Here is a 23,579-nt window from a genome sequence, read left to right on the forward strand (position 1 = left end):
CTCTCTTTGTAAACACTGCCTCCTTTTTTTTTTAAAATAAAAAATGATAAATTAATTTTAGTGTATATTGTTAGTGGGCGGTTATTTCCCACCATTGTGGCCACTCCCTAAAACTTGGGGGAGTTGAGAGTCTCAGGAAAAAAAATTACCTAAACTGTTTTAAACGAGAGTTTGGCCAGTGAGAGAGAAGGCTGCGTCCTTTCTTCTTCTCTAGAACATCTTGCCTTCATAGCTTGTTCTTCTTGTTACTTAGTTGGGACTTGGTCCATTGGTAGTGCATGAGAAGGTATGGTTTATGGCCTTTTATATGCATGAATATTTCTTGTTTTACATGCATGAGTATTTCATACGGATGAGTTTACTGATATACATTGATGTGCATGATTCCATTTTTATGGATATACCCATGTGCTAAGATGCCAGCATGACATGCATGACCGCTCACATGATGTCACCCATGTCTATGTATGTATCACCCTTTATTTCACTTGATTTGCTTGTCCATGTACCATAACAAGGCTTATAGCTAATCAGTACACGATCATACGCTATATACATGTTCTGTGAATCTTTGCATGTGCACGCCCAAGTCTGCTGTTGACCTTGATAGAAGGGAAATATGAGTGCCTTGATGTTGCCATTCACCTGGAAGGCTCCTTCTCCACCATTGTACTGACCTGTTTTTTTTTTCTAAGAAAGTGAAACCAACCGGAAAAAGCAGAGAAGGCCTATGTTCTGGCTATGGTGGCATATTTAAATTAACATATCATATTTCATACCATTTCTTGAACTAAAAAAGAAGTTGGCACAGGCTGATATGAGCGGATGTGTATCGGCTGACACATCGTATCACTGTGAAAAACTGATTCGGCAATTTTTTGGTACCGACATGGAACTGCATCACTCTTAACTACCCATGTCCCATCCGACATTACCAGCATTTTTCTTATTAGCTTCTTTTTCTTCTGATTTTCAGGCCCATGAATGGCCCGTGGCTAATAATTGTGCTACATCAACGCATTCATGAAATCAGCATTATCCACTTCTCCTACTTTCCAAGTTAGTTGCTTTGCTTTTTAGTGGTCGATTATATCTTTGTTTGGATGGAAAGATTCTCAAGTTTTGGAGGTTGAAGGAAAATACACCTCTGTTGATATGATACTTGAGAAAACCCCCACCATGAGGGATGAAACTGACACCAGCCCCTGGCCTTTCATGGCAGTTGTGTCGGGAACAGTCTTCTTCATGGTTCGTTTCTTTCTCTTTTCACGCAACCCAGGAGCACGTAATTGGTAGAACAAAAGTAACATAGAAAATGTTCAAAATTTCATTCTTGAAAAGTGACACTCTCCGTCTCAGCCTCACTCTCGAGTCTCATCTCATCGCTCCAGAATAAAGCAAGGGCCCCCGTTCTGAAAATTAGTCCCACTTGTGGGTGTTGGAGTGGTATATCCTTAATGAGTATGCTTCAAGTAGGCATTTATCCCACTTCCAGTCATTTATGGGCCAATCCACATTTCTTAGAACTACTGTTTCACGAGATAAAGACAGAGCATTTCTGGTATTAAAACTTTGGAGTTTTTGTTATTCCATGCGTTATGACTGTGCGTTGAAAAATAAATTGTGCTAAATCTCTTGACAACTATCAATTTGAGAAAAAGGGTTGCATTTACAAAAGTTATTGTCAAACAGCTATGGTTAATATTTACACAGTAATTTGCTTTTTGAAAATTGAAATTCAAGTGGGTGGAGCTCATCCGAACTCCTTCCTTGGACGTGCTTATGTAAGAGAAATCTAAAGATGTGCATGTGTTTGGCTCATTAAGAAAAGAAACTTGATTTTGGTTGAGTAGCACATTCTCTATGCTTTTCTCTAGCACATAACATCAAACAACGAGTAGCAGTTACATACTTGTTCAGTACAGGAAAACAGTGGACAGCAGTCACACCCTGTCCTCTTCCATTGAAAGCAAAGAAGAGACGCAAGAACAGCTATTCCTCTTGGAAGAGGTCCGCCTGTTCCAGGAACAAACAGAAGAGAGCGTTCTGTTCTGCTTGTTCCTGGAACAGGAAACCGACTAACATGCTCCTAGTTTTTTTAGTTTTTGTTTTCTCAGGTTTAGCTTGTAGCTGAACGTAGGATTCCTCTTTAGCGTAGTTCTTTCATTTCTTATTCTTAAAGTGGAACCTGCTGTTTCTTTTTTCTTATGTGCATTTATACATATATTTCTCTCTTACAGTTGAAACATGGTGAACCCCAGGAAGATGCTGATGTTCCCAATTCCGATTTTCATCTTCTTAGCACTTTCTCTGAGCATCCTTGGAGGTTTGACGTCAAATCACTGAATTACAATCACAAATTATGCTGATGTTTTCCTAATATTTTCAAAATATGTCTGGTATATATACATTTACACACCCACATCTATATAGATATATAAAATATAATATGTGTGTATGCATGTATTTATCTATGTATGTATGTATCATTGTGTGTATAAGTATTTATGTATTTGCACTGAAAGAAGAAATGATTTTGAACAAGTAGAAGTGAGTAGCATGCTCTTGATTATGCAATAAACATGAAAATTTTCAGAAGAAAGTTCTCCAAGAAGACATTTTTTCTCAGAGAAGAAGCTTTTGGCCTACAAAGTTTAGTCGTTGAATTCATTTCTCTAGTAAAAAATTGTAAATCTACAACAGGAGGTTTTAAACACTCTATCACAATTTAAGAGAGTAATGGATTTAACCTATTGAATTAAACTTTTGTACTTGGCATTCTGTTGGCAAATCACCCTCTACCTTCTTACAGATGAAGTCATTGACAAACTGAGTAGGCTATCAAAACCACTAGTGGGAGATGATGAACGAATATATACCTGTGCTGGCAAGAATTTTTTTGCATTTGAAAGCAACGGCATTGTTGCATGGAGAATTCAGCTTAGTTATGTTTGCCATACAGATATAGCTCCAGCTTTTGACAGTACTGGAAGGGTAAATATGTTCTGAACTCTTCTTGTAATTCCAGAAGTATATCATGTTACCTTGGCTAACTATTATGTCATAAGCAAGGGTCCTTTGAATGGTCGCACCACTGTTTTGAAGCTCTTGCTCATATTTGCTATCAGATACCTCGTCCTGTCACATTGATTGACTGAATAAGACATTTTTATGTAACTTATGTTGAACAATACTGATATAGATATGTTAGTCAAATTACTAACAGTTTGTGGGAAAAAATAGTTTTTCAGTATCAAAGTTGGATGTTCAAATTTGGGTGTCTACACAGTTGGAACCGTGTCTCCAACCAAAAAGATTGGGAAATTGATTACCATAAATCTTCCCCATTTGCCACAACTGTTTGTTTTTTTATTCATCTTGGTATCAAAATAACCTTATTGTCTGGTGAGATACAGGGTCAACACTGAAGATGGAAAGCATCTTGTAGTTGGGGGCTTGATGCCTTCTTTTGCTGAGCCATGACCTGTTGCCTGCCTAACAGCCTGTGAGTAAGCCTAGGAGTCTGATCTATTCGAGTCAGCCTTTTGTTGCAAAAACTGAGAGTCTCAATTTGGTACAATCAGGCTGCTTTCGAGATCAAGTGGTTGAGCATCCAATCTTTACCACAAGATTACATTTACATGAAATGCACTATTGGTCTCTACAGATCATGAGTAGCCAACCTAGAAATTCCCCGTCATTTTACTTCTGCCTACTGTCCCTCTTAACTCAGCATTCAAAAGCTTGACGACACCTGCTTCTTAGTTATGGAAGAAGAAAATCCTTCTGTGCATCTAGAGATACCTCGATTAATCATGTCAGCATGAGCTTGTTCTGTGATTCTCTATATGTTTTAATAACTTTAGGTAGCAAATAGGTGTAAAAGAAATTATTATAGTCTTATCAACATTATGGTTCTGTAGTTTCTGGTTGTACTTGGTGTTCATAAATGATCCTATGTCTTATCAACATGAGTATACTGTTTGCTATTGTATGTAGTGTTTATGGGTAGTCATATGCTGAAAGGATTTGTGATCAGAAAGACTAATTTGTGGATCATATCATGTATTGCATACTATTTAATCAATGACTAAATCTATAAATTGCTTCCTAAAGTTTTATCTAGAAGACTGTGTGAGCAGAGAAAGGGAGCAAAGTTGTGCACAGATTTATACATAGTAACTGCTGCAATGGAAGATTGGATGTATTTGTGTACTTTACATGCATGACATGAGCAACCAGAGGAGAAGATGTGGAGTAGGTGGAGAAGAGGATGAAATGAAGTAATGCAGCCCATTGAGGATACAGCTGAACAAGAAATGATCCAATTTAAGACCAAAATAAGCTGTCTGATTTGCAAATGTAGAGTGACTATTGGAAGGACTTGATATTGAAGATCTTATTTCGACCTAAAAGGAAATTATAAGAGGATCATAGAAGGAATACTGAAGCATGGCTGAAGTTGAGGGAAAAAAATGATTAACCTCACCAAAATACAAATATTATCTGAAACCAAAAGCGAATAAAGCATTGTTCAACTTATCTTGACAATCAACAGAAAAATAAGTAAATAAATAGTATAAAATAAATTCTTCACCCATGGACTTCCTACTTTGGTCTATGCCATCCTGTCTTTGTCACCCGTTTTTGCCCAACAAAAACTTCTTTGTTGCTAGGCTTCAAACAGCAGAGCATTTCTTCAGAAAAGTGCATGCACTATGAACTACATTGCATTGTGAAACTTTGCTTGTTATCTCACATGTTTTCCATTCTAATGTGAAAGGTGCCAACAAATTTTGGTCTTTGTTCCAGAGCTACACATGATTGTTGTCAAAGCATGTAAAATGGTGCTATTTTGGTGTCACTTAACTTCAAGCTTTTACAGATCCATTTGATTGCTGAAGACAGGGTTCTAACTATTGTGCCTCCAAAGAACACAACTTCCAAGCCTGTTTCTAAGATATTCTTTGGTCCTGGCATGCCGTTAGGTGTTTCTGGTGAAATTGTTGGGTTTGCAATAAGTATCTGGGCTCCAGCATTATTTATTACCATAGCAAACAGTGGGATCTATGCATTTAGGCTGGATGGAACATCTCTTTGGAGTGCCGGTCCTGCATTCTATCAATCAATTTATCCTCAAGCTTGCTGGAACAATTTAACCACCTGTTCTTTTGCTTTAGGACCAATTATTGATGAGTGCGAAGCAAGTATCTATGTGAGTTCCAGAGTCCAGTCTGTTGGTTTTGTTTGCTCCTCTCTGTTTGAGATCTTACAACTTGAAACACTTTATATTTCCTTATGCCTCTAACATGGGTTTATGCTGGCAACTATAATTCCAGTTTGTGGGATTACAAAAATAAATGTGCTTTTTTAGAGGTACTGCACATAAATGGTCTTGTGTATGATTTCATAATTGAATGTGCTATCTTGGCATTAAGGACTTCCAGTTGTTTGGAACTGTTTTTCATCTATTAGGGTTTTGGTCATTGTTATTTCCACGTCACTGGGATGTTAAAATGATATGCCATTTTCTAGACACTGCAAATTCCTGAAGTTCTTCATGCCAGGTGGGATAATATCATGGTTAAAATTTTCTGTTGGAAGATTTTTTTTTTCCAAATCAAACTATGATTTAGACTCTGTGCACTTAAACTGATAAAAAAATGTGAGTTAAACTCATTAAATGCACAAGAAGCCAGCAACAAAACTCAAGCAAATAAAGGTAAATAAAGCACAATCAACACGGCACATAAACAAAAAGCTTTATTAATCAACTTACAGAATGGGGCTTGGCCCCCATATTCATACGAATCAAATAGGGCAGCAGCCAGGGGCTGTTCATTGATAAAATTACCAGGCAGCCCCTGGACAAATATAGAGGAAAAATATGTAAAAAAATGTATACACAAAAGCATGCATGGAATGAGTATGCACAAAAACACAAACTGAAAAGGTATACATGCACGCACACAAATTCAGACACAAACTCATAAATATGTACATATATATAATTTGCATACATGTAACATGTGTACAATTATAATACAATACACAAATACATGCACTTTTATGTATTTCACACTGCATTTCAGAGAGCCAACTAATCAGAAGTAGTTTAAAGCTCAAAACGCAGGTGACAAAATGTGAGTATGTGACCTTAAATTTCTGTCATGTAGGATTAACTTCTTTAAGTATCAGATCTTGAGAATCCTAAACCATATTTGGGCAAACCCGCAAAATTGGACTTGGATGGGCTGAGTACTATGTCACAGGTCTGCTAATTGGCTTGGTGATTCGTCCAGGTTTAGGTCATAAATTTCTGTGGTTTCCTTTTTCAACAAAATGATGAAAAAGTTAAACAGACCTATAAAATAGCAAATAACTATCGGTTAAATACAACCAAACAGCTATAGTTCATGAATACAAGTATAAAATAATGAACAAGAAGCAAACACATATTAGACTACTTGTTTCTAATAAACCGCAGCAGTACGTTTCTTAGTGTTATTTTGTAATAGTCAAAATTTGCCGAATGGAGACGGTCTAGGATTGGGTGATCCCAAGCCACTTCAGCCATGTAGCCAGTCCAGAATCGAGTCCTCTGGGATTTAATTGTATTTGGGTCAATACTTGACTCGTGACCCAGTTCCTTGGTGATCCAATTCGACTAAGTCAATTCTTGAGTTGACTCGTTGGATTTGCCAAGTATCTCCTAAATTCCTGAGTCATCAGCCACGTAGATGTCGCATTTTAGATAGAATGAATAGGTGGATGTTTCTATTTGCTTTAGTTTTTTCATAATTCATGTTCTTAGCATTTTTTTGGTACACTCGCTCCATCTCACTCTTCATTTTTTTCAATGTTTTCCTGCAAATTTAGGCTGTGAACTCCGAAGGACAAGTTTACTCCATCTCCTCCCTGAAGCCTTTTGTCAACTGGGTCCAGGATTTTGGTGCTATTGATAAAATGATCTCTCTTACAGCTGGAAATAATGGCCTTGTCTACCTTGTCTTCCCTAGAAAATCCTTGGTGATGGCGCTTGATGCTTCTGAAGGCACTGTTTTGTGGAGGGACAATGTTGGTCCGCTAAGTGTATATGCATGTTCTTTGCTCATTGACTCCACGGGTAAATGCAGAAATTTTGAAGTCTTTCGCGAGTTAATTTTCTTAAGGTGTTACACTAATCATTTTCATGGTTAGCAGCTACTTTTTTCTACGCACAGGTTATTTTAGATACCATTTTTTTATTCAAACAAAGACCGCCTCGACGCTAATGGAAAATGCCACCTGAATGTGCCTTTTACTGGATGGACAGTACCTGCGACACTTTCTTGTGTTGATTCCTTCCACGTTCTCATCTTTGAACTTTCTATTTCTATGGCAGGATGGGTATCTATTGGCTCATTAGATGGATTTGTCTATTCCTTCTCTCCTACTGGGATTGTTCACAAGAATCTAGAAGCCACTGCAGTTGATTCAGTGATTCAAGTTGATCCAGCTCTTGATTGTGCTGGTCGGTTAGTTTATGCTGCACAGTTGAAGGTAGCATCTAAAAGTAGCCACCTATATGGTGATTACAGCACAATTTCAGTGAGAGGACCCCTAAATCTCATTTTCACATTGTTCGTTCCTGCTACTGGTGCTGTCCATTGGACAGGGGAATATCCTGGTATAACATATTGGGTGTCAATTGCATTCCTTTTCTTTCCTGTTTTTGCTGTATAAATTTGTCTGCTTTGCATGGATTACCAATCTAGATATGTGTTTGTGTTCATGGTAACAGGGCAATTGTCCTCAACATGGTCTAGCAGTTACCTTCGCCACTTTGTTTTGGATGCAAGGGTTCTTCTTGCTTTTGTAACTGCTGCTAGTAAGACTCTTCAAACCATCGAAGCTGGGGACCTTTTCTAAGTTTGTCCTCTATAATTAACAAATCTATTTTTTATAAGGTGAATAATGTCTTAATTAAATAATGATATATTCTTTTTTTCTTGAGTACATAATGAAAGAGGATTTTTATGCTGAAAAAAGTTTTAAAGTTGTGTGTTTATGGAAACGTGGTTCTATAACTATGCAACTTCCGAAGAGTTAGCGATCTGAATATTTTTCTTAGTTTTTTTATTATTAAAAAATTTCTTGCTCTGTCTTGTTTTTGTAATTTCACATGCAATCTTTCTAAATGGATTTATATGTTTGTGCTTTACAGATTTAAGCAAATCATCATCATGCCATACAAGCCGTAAGGATCTCTTTCATTTATTTCATTGTATGAAGGACCTTTTCTAGTCTTTTCCATATTTGTCAGCTGAGAAATGGGGGAGCAGGCTTAATGACTCCAAATGCTAGACTTTGTCCATGTCCAGTAGGAACTCCTCTGTGGATTACGTCCATGCATGTGAAACTCCAAGTATCGGATCAAAGGTTTCTGTCTTTCCTTGAATTCTTGAAGCCTTTATGGCACAAAAATAATTGTGCTTCCATGTGTCTACCATTTATGTTTTCCACTGTGGGTGGACCTACAACATTATGGCCCTCTGTTATTTGTTTATAAGCAAAGTGATGAAAGTTAAGCAACATTATTATATTTGGAGAGAGTTCCTGTGTTTTACATTCTCAGCTTTTAGGTGAATCATGACAAAACAAACAGATATTGGAATTCTTAAACATTGAAGAATAAATTACTTTCTGCCGTGGAAAAATTAAAAATTTGCCCCTTTAACGGGCATATAGATCATGATGAAATCACAATTTATTTGTCTTCTATTTTGGGAACTGCCCCATCTGGTGGTCAGGAATGGATTCACAGCCAATTGCCAGTCCTCTCATGCATGGGGCTCTTTAGGCTTCACATATTCCTTTGCATTTTGACATTTTTGAAACAGTGTGACCTTTCAATATTTCAGTATTATGATATTGTCAATTGTCGCAATAGTCTGGAGCTGCCCCAGCTACACCTGTGATTCTAAGTAGCTCATGGTGTTCATTAGCTTGAGGACATCTTGTATTTTGTTTCTCCTTTATTTTTCTTTCTTCTAACTTACTATGTTCTAGATGAAAAGCTCAGATGGAGATGCTCCCACGCAAGGTCCAACTTGCCCCAAATCACATACACAAGTGAGCAAAAATACATTTATTTCTGTCATCAGAGAATGCTAAAGCCTTGATCTTGCTAACGAGTCATCTGTCTGCAGGTGATGAAAAGAAGATGTTCATATTTTTGGGGTTTCAGTTTGTTGTTTTGATAGTGCTTGCTGGTTTTCTACGTTTCTGCTGCATATTCTGGGGCAAGAAAAAGTTGCGAGATCAGGACCTCAACAGATTTCTCAGTAAGAGGGTAAGAATGTGATACCGTTCTTGAAAAAAATGTTGGTAACTAATGTGCTATGAAAAGTTGCCTACAGTGGGTTGTCTCATGCTTTGATGTGGAAACTTACAAAAAGTAAGTCATGTTATCAATTTACTCTGGAGATGCGTTTCGCAGATTTTGTCCCATAGTAGAAACACTTTGGCATTGAGTGGTCTGAACATGAACGCTTTCACATAAGAATTTGATCCACTTTTATCCTGCGCTTTGAAGCTCAATCAGACAACAGAAAAAGTGGTTTCACTGCACGAACCGTAGCTAAATACCTTTCTGATTTTCACAATGACTTGTTGTTTCTACGTGTCTGCATTCAGCGGTCTCTCAGGACAAGGAAAAAAGCATTTGACAAGATCATTTCAGAGCTTGAAGAAAAAGCATCAGCAGATCCTATTGATGAGCAAGTTCTCGAGAGGTTGAATCATTTCGTGCAAGAGCGGGAAGCCATTGAAAGGAAACTGTCTTCCACATATAACTTCAGTAGTGATGGTCCCGAGCTGTTGTCTGACACCATACTTCCTTTGCATCAGGGAGAGCTGGGTCATGGCTCCTCCTTTAGCAAAGCCAGGAGAGGGAGTATGGCCATATTTGACACACTCAGTACAACTTCCTCTGATGAAAAAGATGGTGGTGAAAATTGCTACGATGGGTACAAGGGATCAGCTGCAAAGTTGAAACAACCATTGGAGGTTGAAAAAATTCACTGTGATAATTCATGGCGATTGCCTCGAATGGCATCTGAGAGAGGCGAGCATTGGGAGCCTACACCTAGCTCTTCAGGTTCCGCTGGATTTACAAATCCTTTGTTTGATGACGAGCCCCAGTGTAGTGCAGTCAGGAGTGTCGGTTGTGATGAACATGAAGGGAATGTAATTTACCAAAGGTTGCATGGAAATGGCTGCTTAAAGAGGCGAAGATCAACGAATTCAGCTGGTTAGCTTACATGTGCATGAAAGCCTCACATCTCAATGTAAACAATAGTTTACAAACTGGGTTGTTTTCTACTGCCATCCCCCCACTCCCTCTCCAAACTCAAGGACAGGGTCTGGAGCTGTATCGGTATGAAGCGGTGGGATTTCTGCATGATTCATGCTTGCACGTAGAGACCCACCTCTTTTTTACAGGAGAATAGCAGTCTGCAGATCAAATTGATGATGCGCCATCTAACGCGTCAAATCATTATTTGAAGTTGAAAAGGGGCATTAATAGCCTGCGACTTAGGAATTCATCATTTTCCATACCACCATCGTGCTAGTTTGATGCATTTACGCCATTAATGTGAGAGAATCAAACTCATCATAACGTACTCTCTTTCTTAAATGTTCCATCAGAAAAACCACTTTAAATTCCTCCAGCCCATCACATGCCATCTTATTAAGCAATTAAATTTCCTTTATTTTCGAGGTACAAATTGGTACCACCAGATCTCCTGGCATTTAAATTCTCCTTGGGAACATGACTGCTTTTTTCAGGAAATTGTAGTTGCCATTTTAAAAGTATAAGAAACCTTTTGTTCAATTCTACAATGCTAGTCATGATTTATAAAGTTTCTTCTTTTTCTTTTTGGGTTGATTAAACATGATGAGCTGAAAAACTTTTGAATAATTTCCATGAACAACTCTGATTGCAATACAGATGCCATTATGAAATTGTGTTTTTGAGGAAAACTGCCATAGCAATCTCCTTCTTTGCCAGTTACAAGGATGAACACCTACTCAGGTGGATAGCTTGACATCTAGCTTTGGGTTGAAATCGGTTGAGAGTTCCAAATCAGTCACACTTCAAGATTGATATTTTTTATTACAAGAAAGAAAAAGGAAACGGAAAAGCCAAATTGTGAGAAAAACAATAAAACCGATGCACATTTGCTCTAGACTTTGATGTGGATTGCCTCATCGCTTTACTTGACATAAGCTGACAGTTGTCTTAAGACGTTCATTAATGTTTTCCTTTTTGGATATGGCAAACAGGACAAAATTTGCTTCTATATATATATATATATATATATATATATATATATATATATATATATTAGAGAGAGCGAGAGCGAGAGGAGTTGTCTTAAGAAGTACATTAATGTTTTCCTTTTTGGATATGGCAACAGGACAAAATTTGCTTATATATATATATTTATATATATATAAGAGAGAGAAAACGAGATGCTCCATGTGCCCTACTATAAAAGAACACTTTCACTCAATTTAATGGCACTGATAGATTCAAAACACATGTTGGGGGTAAAGTTCATGCCTTTTTCGGATGAAGATTGAAGAGTCATGCTTCGAATCATGGTTTTTAAGAAAAGGTTCCACACACACACACACACACACATATATATATATATATATATATATGAGGCATGTTAGCTAAAAACCTACTTGAAATTACACCCAACAAACTGCTTTCATCATTTGATTGCATAAAGAGGCATCAAGCCAGACTTGGGGTACATCATCCTCTGTTTTGATCAATAGATTCTAACTACTAATGTTTGATACACTTATTTTTATCCCTCTTCATGAATCTTTCATTGTTGAGTGTTGAATAGAGAGAGCTTCCCTCGTGATAATATTAACTTAATTATTTGGTTTATTAAGGAAGCACTGTTCATGATTTTGTGACGATAATTCAAATTCATACTTAGGTCGAGCTCCTTTACATTAAAATCAATAGTTTCATCCGGTGTAATCAAAATCGGCCTGAATCGGCTAAAATCAATAATTTCATCTAATGTTATGAGCATAATGTCATCCAAGGCTATTAGCATCGCCCTGAACCGGCCGATTCAAATCGTATCAGTAGACGCGGCCGATTCAAGAGTCCATGCACATGCATGTACGTTCCTGAATATTTTTTAATGTATTAAGAGATTTATCGTTTTAAAATCAATTTTATTTATTGGTTCCAAGGCATTATTTTTAATTATTCTATAGATTTCCAACAGACTCAGCCGAATCCGTGAATGATCAGCCAATTCATCGTATTGGCAGTTTCTGACCTATTTGGCTCATGAATAATAGGTTTTGGCAACACCCACGCCCTTACAAAATCGATCCGATCTACACATAAAAATGGCAAAACATAGGTTTTTGGTTGAAAAGATTCGGTGTTTGGATAAATGAATCAGTCTCTGTGCGGTACATTTCACAACTAATTAAAGAAGTAGCAACCAGACGCTCATATACCAGAAATAATGAACACATATAAATAAACTCTTTTTTAGATTAAGTTGAGCAATATACATATATATATATATATATATGATTCCTGATCTTATAGCACAACACCCGATGCAATTCAATCCACAAGCTACTTGGTTCAATTCTAAAGAATAATTAAGCAATTTAGATGGTATACCTGATCCCTACGAATAATTAATTAAGTATTTCAAATGGTAAACCTCACGACTATGAACCTGAATGAAGAACTAACAAGCAACATCTGCAATACTTACATTGCAGCACAAAAAACATGCGGATTTTGAATTACTAATTCCTTTGCTTGACTTGATAGAAAAATTCCATTGGGTCTTCTTTTAGGTAAAATAGACGATTACAAAATATGGGCACTAGTTGGCATGTTCTTGTTTGCATCCACAGTGGGAAATCACTGTATCTTCTGCATTTCAACCACTATTAAATCTTGATTTGGCTGAGAAAACTGGAGAATCAGGCTGGTTTTCCAACTCGCGTCTTTGCTGCTAAGAAATGGGAGTGAGCAGATCTAGCAAGAGAGAGAGAGAGAGAGAGAGAGGTAGAGAGAGAGTACTAACAGATGATCCACTGCTGCCACCATACATACATGTAAATTTGTAATGAAAGTGTCGTTGAAAGAGATAGGACAAGTGATCCCTTGTAGCTTTGCAGCATCCCAAAGGTGATCTGCAGCAACAAAGAGGAAGGCAATGGAGACAAAAAGACAGACTTCCGTATGGCTCACAACGATGTGTCGTTTCTGTTTGAAACTTTCAGCACAGTGCGGACGCATCTGAGGCTCATGTGACCATGGTCCTAGCTCTATGTCTGATCTCTAGAGAGAGAGAGAGAGAGAGAGAGAGAGAGAGAGAGAGTCATCCAACTAGCCATTGGCAAACAGCAACAGTCTCTGTTACTGAATTTCATTCGCCGGATGCGCTCATCAGTCATCAGAAGAAAAAGTTTGTCTCCACTGTAATTCTGATCAATTTTCTCATTTACTGATCCACGAGTTGGAATTTTGCAGGTACACTTTTAAAGTGCCCTTTTAAAAATGTTTTTTTAACGAAATAAACGGCACGGATTACTTTTTTAAGATATTTTCACTGTTCAGTCGCTCTGATTGGATAGTCAAGAGATAAAAAGAACTATATCCACGTGACTTTAGAACCGGCCGGCAGGCTCACTCATCATCTATAAAATCCGTCAAAAAAGTTTTTAACTCGACCTGAGACCCCGATGATCCGGGACTCATCACATCTCAATTCCGTGGCTTTGAGGTTTGATCTTCGCTGCAGCTACTGCATGCTCATTGCCTGTTTATTCAAACAATTAAAGGTTATAGCTAAGGGTATTTGTTTATAACAAAATAATTTACAACCAAAGTTTACTTTAATGAAGTTTTCTTTTTTCGGATCCTATGCTAAAATGCATAAGAAAATGTAAACTACCTAAGCATAATATAGACCTACACAGACATCCACATGCATGGAAGATAAGTTGATGCCTTAAACATCATAGTCACGATTATTCGTGATCCAACCATGTAAAATTTACCAGTGAAATTTTTTAGAACAGTTATTATTTAGTGAAATTCATCATTAGTAACTAGACTGGGCGTTCACATCTGACAATAAATATGTATATAATATTTGAGGAACTTCAAATGACAAGCTCGAAGTGTTCTGTTTTTCTAGTCTAAAAAACCACCCTTTTTTTTTTTTTTTTTTGGAAGAAACGCGATTCAATATTTGACCCCTGACAGAAAGACTGGTAACTACTTTTTAGGGTCTGATCCCCTTCACAACACTCTACATATGTCAGGATTAAAATTAACAAAAGTATTTTTCTTTTGTTTTCTTCTTCTTGTTCTTTATATATGGAGAGGATTTTTTAGCTTTTATATTATATATTTTTGTCTTTCAGAACTGATCTTGCCAAACATATATATATATATATATATATATATATATATATATATATATATATATATATATATATATATATATATATATATATATATATGAAGAGACACTCAAAAGTAAGATTTTGAAGATTAAGGTAAATTAGAGCGGACTTTTATTCTTATTTTGTAGGTACTCAACGGTGATCAGTATTTAATAAAAATAATAATTAGGGATGTTAATGGATTGGATTAGAATCAAATGCATAATTAATTTACCATATATCTGGATTCAAATTCATATCAGAATTCAGATGAAGAAAGATTTATACGGTATCTGAATTCATAATCTGAATCCAATTGGAATCCCTTTTTCATACTAACTTCTAAATCGAAATCTAATTTCTAAATTGAATCCAAACGATATTCTAGACATTGAGTATAGAATATTTATTTAAAACCATATTTGATCCGAATTTGAGTTTGAATCCGTATTTGGTTAATATTTATTTAAATCTGAATCTAAACTCCAATTCAATCTAACATTATTTTCTATATCCAAATCCAATCCCAATTCTTAATTGGATCTCAACATTTTTTTTTCTTTTGTGTGGTGCGGTATTGACATCCCTAGTAACAGGGAGGACTAAGAATAATGAGAGGCATTTGAGTTGTAAGGCAGTTACTTGTTCTATAATACATGTGAGAGATAGAGAGAGGGTTTGAACGTTGAAGTTTGAACGTTGCTGGTCAAAAGTTCACGTGTTTGCATGAAAAATTGCATAAAAAAGAGGCAGATCATGCAAATCTAGGCCTACCAACAGTTGGATTGAAGAGAGAGAGAGAGAGAGAGAGAGAGAGAGAGAGAAGAAGAAGAAGAAGAAAAAGGAGGAAGAGAAAGTTATGACTGGAGAAAAATAGGAAATGCATGAGACTATAGGAGCGCACACGTGATGACAGATGTGTGTGTGAGAGAGAGAGAGGCATTTGAGTGCATCGCTTGAATCGTGGAGCAGCTGCTGCTACCGCTGCACTTCTGCCAGTAATTCTGTTTCACGTGACCTCCATCCTCGACGTCACCCTCTTACACCTCTCTCCTTGCACTTTCTACAACGTCTAGCCCAAGACTTTTTAATTCTGAGTCTGCCTTTTAGTTTTTTTTTGTTAAAAATAGGTGTAGTAATATAATAATTTGGTTTAAGGAAGGAACCAAGATCTGACGTTTGCTGTTCATCATATATTTTTTCTTGCATTGGAGAAAGAACGGATTTAAGAAACGAAGGAAAACAGATTCAATCTTAAATCCACGCATGATTTATAAATAGCTGCAATTTCTAGTGGGGAGCTCCTGAGATAAAGCTTGCCATGTTATGTCACACCATGTGAGTAAAAATGGCGTGAATATATATATAGAGAGAGAAAGAGAGAGAGAGGGGCAAGGAGATTTTCTCAATGCATTTAAGAGAGAAAGAGAGAGAGAGGGGCAAGGAGACTTTCGGGAAAAAGCCAGACAACAATTGAAAAGGATATTTTGTCAACACTCTCCTACCCTTCCAAACACTGCTCTTTTTTCTGCTGCTTTTTTAACCCCACCCTCACCACCACCACCACCACCATTAATCCATGATGCTGAAGAAAAAAGTAACAACCAACAGAAAGGAAAGCGGATAAAGGTGATTGACTGTTCATTCTAGTTGTAATGCCAGCAGAATTCCAAACGATGGTCATGGTGGTCGTGGTCTTTCAATGGTGCATGTGCTCACGATGGCCATGGCCAACATCTGGTGGTGACGTCACCATCTCAGGATTTCTGGGGCTCCCTTCTTCCCCGATTGGTACGGAGGATTCGGTTCCTTGGCCCTCCCTTTATACTCCTCTGCTTCTGTTTTCTTTAGAAAAAGTATTACCCGTTTTATACTGCGGCCTTAGAAAGGTAAGAAGAAATTCTTGCCTTTCGCGGGAAGTGAGACTCAGAATTGGTCATTTCACTCCCTCTTCCTCGCTGTTATGGTCTTAATTAATAAAGTAAGATTAAGAAAATCTCGAGGTGGGTACCATTAAAAATTATTCTTCCAGTGAGAATTTCAACATCTTTACTACTTTGCTTTCTGATTTACTAAAATAATGGCTGCAGAAATAATTTTCTGCAACGGGATAATATGCCTTTTCTGCATTGAAGATCTTTATTCCACTTGGGGAAGTGATGGGGTGCAATTTCTGGCAAAGCTCCCACGCTGTGTTTCAGAAAGGCTTGAGCTCGGGAGGGGTGGCTCAGAAAATGAGACGATTAACGCTTATGGTAGCCAGTGTAGAAGCCTAGAAAGACAACGCTTTTTCTCTGCTCTTTTCTTTTTTCTCTTTTTCATTTTCCTTCTCTCCCTAGAGTAAGTACCCACCATCACGACTATCGTAACTCGTGACGTTTACTCTCTCCCTCTCTCTCTGTGCCAATTTATTCCGACTGGGACGGTCTAGAGCGAATCTCATGCAATCTTTTGCAATTTCCTGGGAGAATGAAAGAATTGAGTTCTTCTTTCTGTCATTTTGTGATTTGGGGATGAGGGTGGTGCTTCGCATTTCACGTTTTTCCTGTTGCCCTGTAATTTTCAGCGGGAAGGCAAATGTTTTCTGCCACCTCTTGTTCTTGATCCCGTGTCCTAAGCCTGGAAACGATGATGCGTCTTCCCTCGGTTGTTTATGATCGTATGATCTGTGCCAGATTCTTCTACTTCCTTCCGGGAAATAGAGGTGTTTTTCGTCATTAGGAAGAATTTACGAAGAAGAACCTTGGTTGTGCTCTTGAATAGGTTCACCTTCTTTTCCTTTTTTCCTTCCTTGGGGAGTTTAGAAAAGAAAAGCTACGGTGTCACTTGAGTTCTTCTTTTGGAATGGGTTGTTTCGCCTGCGTTCGTCAGCGATTAAAAGAAGCAAAGAAGATCGAGCATAACACGGGGACAGGCTACCACATTGAGCACTCAGGTAGGATTCCGGACGAATTTTCATTATCTCTGCTGTTCTGAGATCCTGTTGAGTGGTGGCTTGGACTACTTGGTCTTTTGGGGCTTGGGTGCTCTTCTCTTGGTGTTGATTCTTCTCCACTCTGACTGGTTTTACTTTTCCTCTAGCATCTGGTAAGAGAGCAAACTCCTTCAGCAAGCACAGAAAGGATAGCAGCAATGAGGGTTCCAAAGATGGTAGGATCGCTGCTCATGGCTTCACTTTCCGGGAGCTCGCAACGGCAACAAGGAACTTCAACCCTACAAACTTGATTGGAGAGGGCGGTTTTGGAAGAGTTTACAAAGGACGCTTGGAGAGTACTGGCCAGGCAAGAGTAGTAATCTTCGCTGCTAAGTGAAGAATATACTTTTTTTGATGTGTATTTTTTACTTTACAGTTGCTAAATGCTAAGTAGAAAGCTGGGAAGTTGTCCGTTAATGCCGGAGAATGTATCTGTGTTGCGAATTTGAAGTCCCTTCTCGTGCAGGTTGCTGCTATCAAACAGCTTGACCGAAGTGGGTTGCAGGGGAACCGTGAGTTTCTTGTGGAGGTCCTCATGTTAAGTCTTTTACATCACCCCAACCTTGTCAACCTGATCGGGTACTGTGCCGATGGCGACCAGCGACTTTTGGTGTATGAATACATGCCAATGGGAAGTTTGGAAGACCATCTATTTGGTGAGTTACTGTCCTTGGCATTACCAGGATCTCCGTGTAACCTTGTTCCTCCACTTCTTTTCCTTTTCTCGTGTTCTTGAGCTTTGAGGTGATATATGCCCAAGTTTTTTCTGTTCATTTTTTTTTCATCACCATATCTTGATTTTCTTTTCTCCTATCTTGCTTCTGCGAGATCCTTTTTTTGTTTGATGGCTTTGACATCGGAAAGTTTACTCTTTTAGGGTCCTGTTCTACCGGAACGAGATGTTTCCTTGTTTTATATGAATTGGTCACACACTTATGTGGCCCTTCTCATCAGTTAGAAAGCCTTTTTATTATTATCCACAATACCGATGCCATCGAGTGAATAATTATTTATCACAAGTTCCAGCTACTTACTCCTGGTTTAGCATTCCTTCACAGCACGCGTTTATCCGCTGTCTAAATTATTCATGTTTTTTAGTAATGTTCTACTGCCATGTGAAGCATGAAGCCATCCAGAGACTGTCGCTTTCTTTTGTTTTCTATCCACAAGCTTTACCAGTTATGCGCTTGGAAATCATGGAACTTCTGATGATGTGTGTGGATGCATGCTAGTTTATTACGGACACGGTTGATTTTGTAACTTGAAATAGCTTTACCTGTTACCAAGACGGGGATGGAAACAGTTCTGTTACATGTTGGTTTATCGTTCTATGTAGATCTTATGCCTGATAAAACTGGACTTGGTTGCGGTGGCCATCAAACATTACATGGCAAGGGAAAATGAGTTTTGCACTTTCTATACCAATTCAGTTGGTTGGTTTTCTTCTTATTTGATTGCTGTCATGGAAACCTCTGGTTTTATCTGTATCTTCTGAACCTCAGTATGTGCTGTTTCGTTTCTTTGCATCTCCCACTTGTATTAGGTGATTCACTTAACCTCATTAGTCAAGTTTGTGTTCGGTGCTTTAGTCCTTTCTGTTACTGAAATAATATGATCTTTTCATTGAATGTGCTCTTATAATTTCCGATGGAAATATCTCCAGGGAAATGCATTGACTTCACATGAATAATTAGCAAGTTTGAACTAATAATTTATACAGAATGAGATTGATCTTTGATATTGATGAAACTAATATGGAAGCTTGGAATTTACAAGCACAGAATAAATTGAACTAAGCGATTAAAAAACAAGTCTCTGGTGATACCTAGGAATAGGATTATCATTAAAATAACCATTTAGTGCTTATGTATATTATATCACTCAAATGAAGAATTCGGTTACAGAAATAGCTGAGAAAGAGAGTCAAAATGTATGTTCATGTTAGAAACAAGGAATGGAACCTCTTGTTCAGGAAAGGATAAAAGATCTTCCCATTCAATTTCTTGCCAATGACTAAATCAATAGATTAGTCATGTCCATGTAATCTGGATCAATCAATCATGAAGGCTCAGTCATCATGATTCAATGGGTCCAAGCGCACTGATAGTTAAATTGTAGAGAAGGATTTATCTTCTGAGTCTTGAAAGTTATAATAAAAATTCAGAGAGGTGTGGTTATGGGAAAAATGTATACTTGCATTTATTGTTACTCCCAATAATTCCAGTTCTTACTCTTCTTTAGCTTATAATCTACAATTATATAATATTGGCCTGTCTTGAGGTAGTCTTATTTTATTAGCTTTTTTTTTATTGATTTTTTTTTTGTAGAATTTTTTTATTGATGATTCGGTACATAAATGAAGCTGTAGAATGTCAAATGAAAATAGTAGCCTGGATGAAATTTATTATTTATGATATATTTGCAATAGATTATAAGTCTTTTTGGGACCATATAAAGCTCTCCCTGTACATACGAGTATATGAATACCTAATGAATAACGGTACAGTTACTTTACAATACATAGTCATGCATTTACCTGGATGTGGATGTGGATGTGAATTTACATATTACTGTATATTAATTTACATGTCAAAACAAATCTAACGGGTGACTAAAAGTTCTGTTATCTGAAGAATGCCTATTTTTTTGCCCTTCTTAAATGAGTAATAATGGTCAGTGAAACAAAAAAGAAAAAAGCTTGAGTTTATATTTTCTTCTAAAGTGCCATCTTCCTTTTGTTTTATAAAATATAAGAATGCAGTTCTGTTGTTGGCGGTTTTCTATGCTTCCTCTCTGTCACTTCTCTCACGTATGCTGCATACTCTAAATTGAAGCACATCATGATTAATCGTAAACCTATCTTATGGCCATGCATGCATGGCCATATGTGCACATTTCTGCAATTTTTGTTTGTCCTTTTATCTGTATATGCATTATAGCTAACATAAATGCAACACTGTATAGACCATCCTGTACTTGTGGAAAGTATAGATGGGTGGTGTTAGGTAACTGAGTTGATGGTTAACAGCAAGAGATAACCAAGGAAGAGAATTTAGAAAAAGGTAATCAATCTAAGTAACTCTATGGAGTCTACATCTTCCAATTTCCAAGTATCTAGCCATCTGCTGTTAATAAAAATCAATGAAAATTGTTTTTACAATATGTCATGGTGAAAATGGAAGAAAACATTTTTTCCAATTTCCTTTTTGGCTATGGACTTTCAATCGTGGTGATACGTATGATAAATTTTTTGTGTTCAACAATTTGACTATCAATTGTTCACTCAATATAATGGCCTCATATTTTCATTTCAGACATTCAACCTGGAAGAACACCCCTTGATTGGAACACCAGAATGAAGATTGCAGTTGGTGCAGCTAGAGGCCTAGAGTACTTGCATGATAAAGCAAATCCACCTGTTATTTATCGTGATCTAAAGTCAGCAAATATATTATTGGACAATGAATTTAATCCTAAACTCTCTGATTTTGGCCTTGCAAAACTGGGCCCGGTTGGGGGCAAGACTCATGTTTCAACAAGGGTAATGGGCACTTATGGATATTGTGCACCTGAATATGCTATGACTGGTCAGCTTACTCTCAAGTCAGATGTCTATAGCTTCGGTGTAGTTCTATTGGAGTTGATCACAGGAAGGAAGGCCATTGATACCTTGAAGCCTACAGGAGAACAATACCTAGTTACTTGGGTATGTTTCACAATAATGCTGTTTTCTCATGTTGCCATGCTTGCTTGTACACATGATTTTTCTTTTTTTAAGTGCTTTTACTCTCAGTTTCTGAACCTTTTCGTTTGTCAAGAGTTACTTTGGGATTTAGCAATCACATAGCGTTGAGTTTCAAAAGTAACTTGAAAGGTGAACCATTTTTGGGGACAGTAAGATTGTTATTTCATTTGGTAACCACATGAGGTACTTGTTTATGAAACGAATTTGAGTGTAGGAGAATGCAGAAGCTTCTTTTGTTGAGCAACTTGTTTTTCTGTTTCCTGCTCACGATAAGAAACTTTTGAACTTTCATGGGTTAGAACTTAGAAGGCTTTTTTATCATCTCGTCTCCTAACAATACCTTTTTTTTTCTTAGTCACGACCCTATTTCAAGGATCGGAGGAAGTTCACTCAATTGGCTGATCCACTGCTTGAAGGCCACTTCCCCATTCGCGGCCTACATCATGCAGTTGCTATCTCTGCCATGTGCCTTCAAGAGCAGGCCAACACTCGTCCACTTATAGGAGATATTGTTACTGCCCTTGAATACCTAGCTTCTCAGCCATATATTCCAGGAAAAGATTCTGGTTGTGATGTCAGATTTTCCCCGTCGTTGTGACCTGGATGGTCAGCTGCAAGCAAGATTACTAGAGCATATGATGACCAAGTTAGCAGTGGAGGCTGTACACCAAACCAGAAATGAAACAATATCTTGGTGCTCCTTATGAAGAAGTGAGCAGAATTCCTCCATGGAAGAACGTGAACAGAAGCAGCCGTCTGTTAAATCCTCAGCTTGCTATTTTATGTCATCAGTTGCAGTCACTTTATTAAAGAACTTCTCGCCTTGAAGTTTTCAAGGGAAGACTGTGTTCCAGCTCTGCGTCTAAGTTATTGGGTTTTCTGAACAAAGGGATTTAATTGTGGATTCCCAATTCCGGCCTTGAAACACGGATCAGAACCAGTGAGCAAGTGGATTGTAGTTTTCTTGGCCCTTGTAACTGCACCTTCAATGTCTCTGGTATCGAGTTGGAGGAAATTTTGTGTTAGCAGTTTGCACATATAATTTAGCAGTTTGCATATAGCAGTCAGCAAGTGGATTTTCCTATTATTAAAATGTTGATGCTATGGAAGCCATTCATTTTTTCTTACTATAAAAACACTACTAAAATAAGTCACTTTAATGTATATTTTTTTGCATCAATCTACCCTTAACAATTATCAAACCACCATTAGGTGTTGCACCCATAAAAAATTATCTTGGTTATTGATCTTTCGAAAATGGGTGGTTGAGATTCGAGCGAAAAAAAAATAAATAAAGTATTTTAGTCATTTAACATTAGTTAATATTTTTTTTTATTTCTTTCTCAACCATTCATCTCTAAAAACCCGACGAATTCATATATATATATATATATATATATATACACACCAGTGGAGACAACACTGTATCTATTAGCTCCAAATTTATTGATCTTTGTGAACCACAAGCGCTCGATCCTTTGACTGTTCATGGGAAAGAATGTCTGGTTTAAAAGAAAAAAAATTCCGTTTGTTTTGCGAGCTCGAGCTTGAGTTGTAAACAAATCGAGTTTGAGTTACAGATTTCTGATCGTTTAAGCTTTAATTAAACTTTAATTTTTTAACACTCTTTTTAAAGTTTTTTTTATTTAAAGAAAAAAATTACATGAATCAAGTGATGCGAGTTTAAACGAGTCGAGCTAATTTTGACAAAATTTAGCACTTCTTTTTAGAGTTTTTATTTTTATTATGAATTTAAACAAGCCGAGCTCAAGCTTACATTCGGTTCACCAAGTCGAACTCAAGCTCACTTCATAAAGTTCGAGTCAAACTCGAGCAAGGACCTCGCATTGAAACTTCCTATGCAACTTGCTCTAATGGTCAAACTCTTGCTTTCTTTCTTTCTCTTCTTTGATTTCTTTCTGCTGATTCAAACAGAACTCTCCTACGTTGCAACCGATTGACTTCCGGCCCCGGTCAGTGGTGTAGAACGTTAGATTTTCTGCACCATTGACAAAATATTCGTTGTAAATGTTTCTAAAGAGAAGGGAATTGTTAAATGTCAACAACTTGATGGGACATCTCACTAACAGAGGGTTCTTGTTCAAGGAAAACTTGTCTCCGGATAACTTGTCTTCGTTTCGACGGTGAAAATAGTCTCATCGCGTCTTGGGAGGTAAATTATTGCCTTCCAAAGTGGATCGGTATGGTTTCTGAGGTGAAAATTCTAAAGCTTTATTTTAGGAGACTTTACTCCTCAAAAGCTAATCTTTATGAGGCGATTCTTTTTTCTCCATTTCGATTTGAATTGGGATGACAGAGGCAGGATTTTGAGGTAAAATTATGCCCAAGTTTTATGAT

The 23,579-nt window shown here is 37.4% G+C and overlaps 2 protein-coding genes across 3 annotated transcripts; both read left to right on the top strand.

Annotated features, from left to right (window-relative positions):
- The first annotated feature begins 228 nt into the window (after positions 1-228).
- Positions 229-10,450, top strand: LOC116253096 (protein GAMETE EXPRESSED 3). Of its 2 annotated transcripts, XM_031627858.2 has the most exons (11): positions 229-286; positions 2,241-2,326; positions 2,813-2,994; positions 4,886-5,215; positions 6,880-7,126; positions 7,385-7,669; positions 7,784-7,870; positions 8,207-8,239; positions 9,052-9,114; positions 9,192-9,334; positions 9,679-10,450. In XM_031627858.2, the coding sequence occupies exons 2-11, from the start codon at positions 2,248-2,250 to the stop codon at positions 10,297-10,299; spliced, it is 2,070 nt and encodes a 689-aa protein (XP_031483718.1). In that variant the 5' UTR covers positions 229-286; positions 2,241-2,247; the 3' UTR covers positions 10,300-10,450. The 2 variants fall into 2 exon arrangements, with proteins under 2 accessions (XP_031483718.1, XP_031483719.1); XM_031627859.2 differs by lacking the exon at positions 229-286 and having other exon boundaries at positions 2,213-2,326.
- Positions 10,451-16,180: 5,730 nt separating this feature from the next.
- Positions 16,181-22,246, top strand: LOC116253470 (serine/threonine-protein kinase PBL27-like). Its single transcript, XM_031628293.2, has 5 exons — positions 16,181-17,437; positions 17,584-17,783; positions 17,943-18,132; positions 20,791-21,182; positions 21,577-22,246. The coding sequence occupies exons 1-5, from the start codon at positions 17,347-17,349 to the stop codon at positions 21,817-21,819; spliced, it is 1,116 nt and encodes a 371-aa protein (XP_031484153.1). The 5' UTR covers positions 16,181-17,346; the 3' UTR covers positions 21,820-22,246.
- The last annotated feature ends 1,333 nt before the right edge of the window (positions 22,247-23,579 follow it).

The sequence above is a fragment of the Nymphaea colorata genome, chromosome 4, assembly GCF_008831285.2.
Source record: "Nymphaea colorata isolate Beijing-Zhang1983 chromosome 4, ASM883128v2, whole genome shotgun sequence".
Taxonomy (NCBI): Eukaryota; Viridiplantae; Streptophyta; class Magnoliopsida; order Nymphaeales; family Nymphaeaceae; genus Nymphaea; species Nymphaea colorata.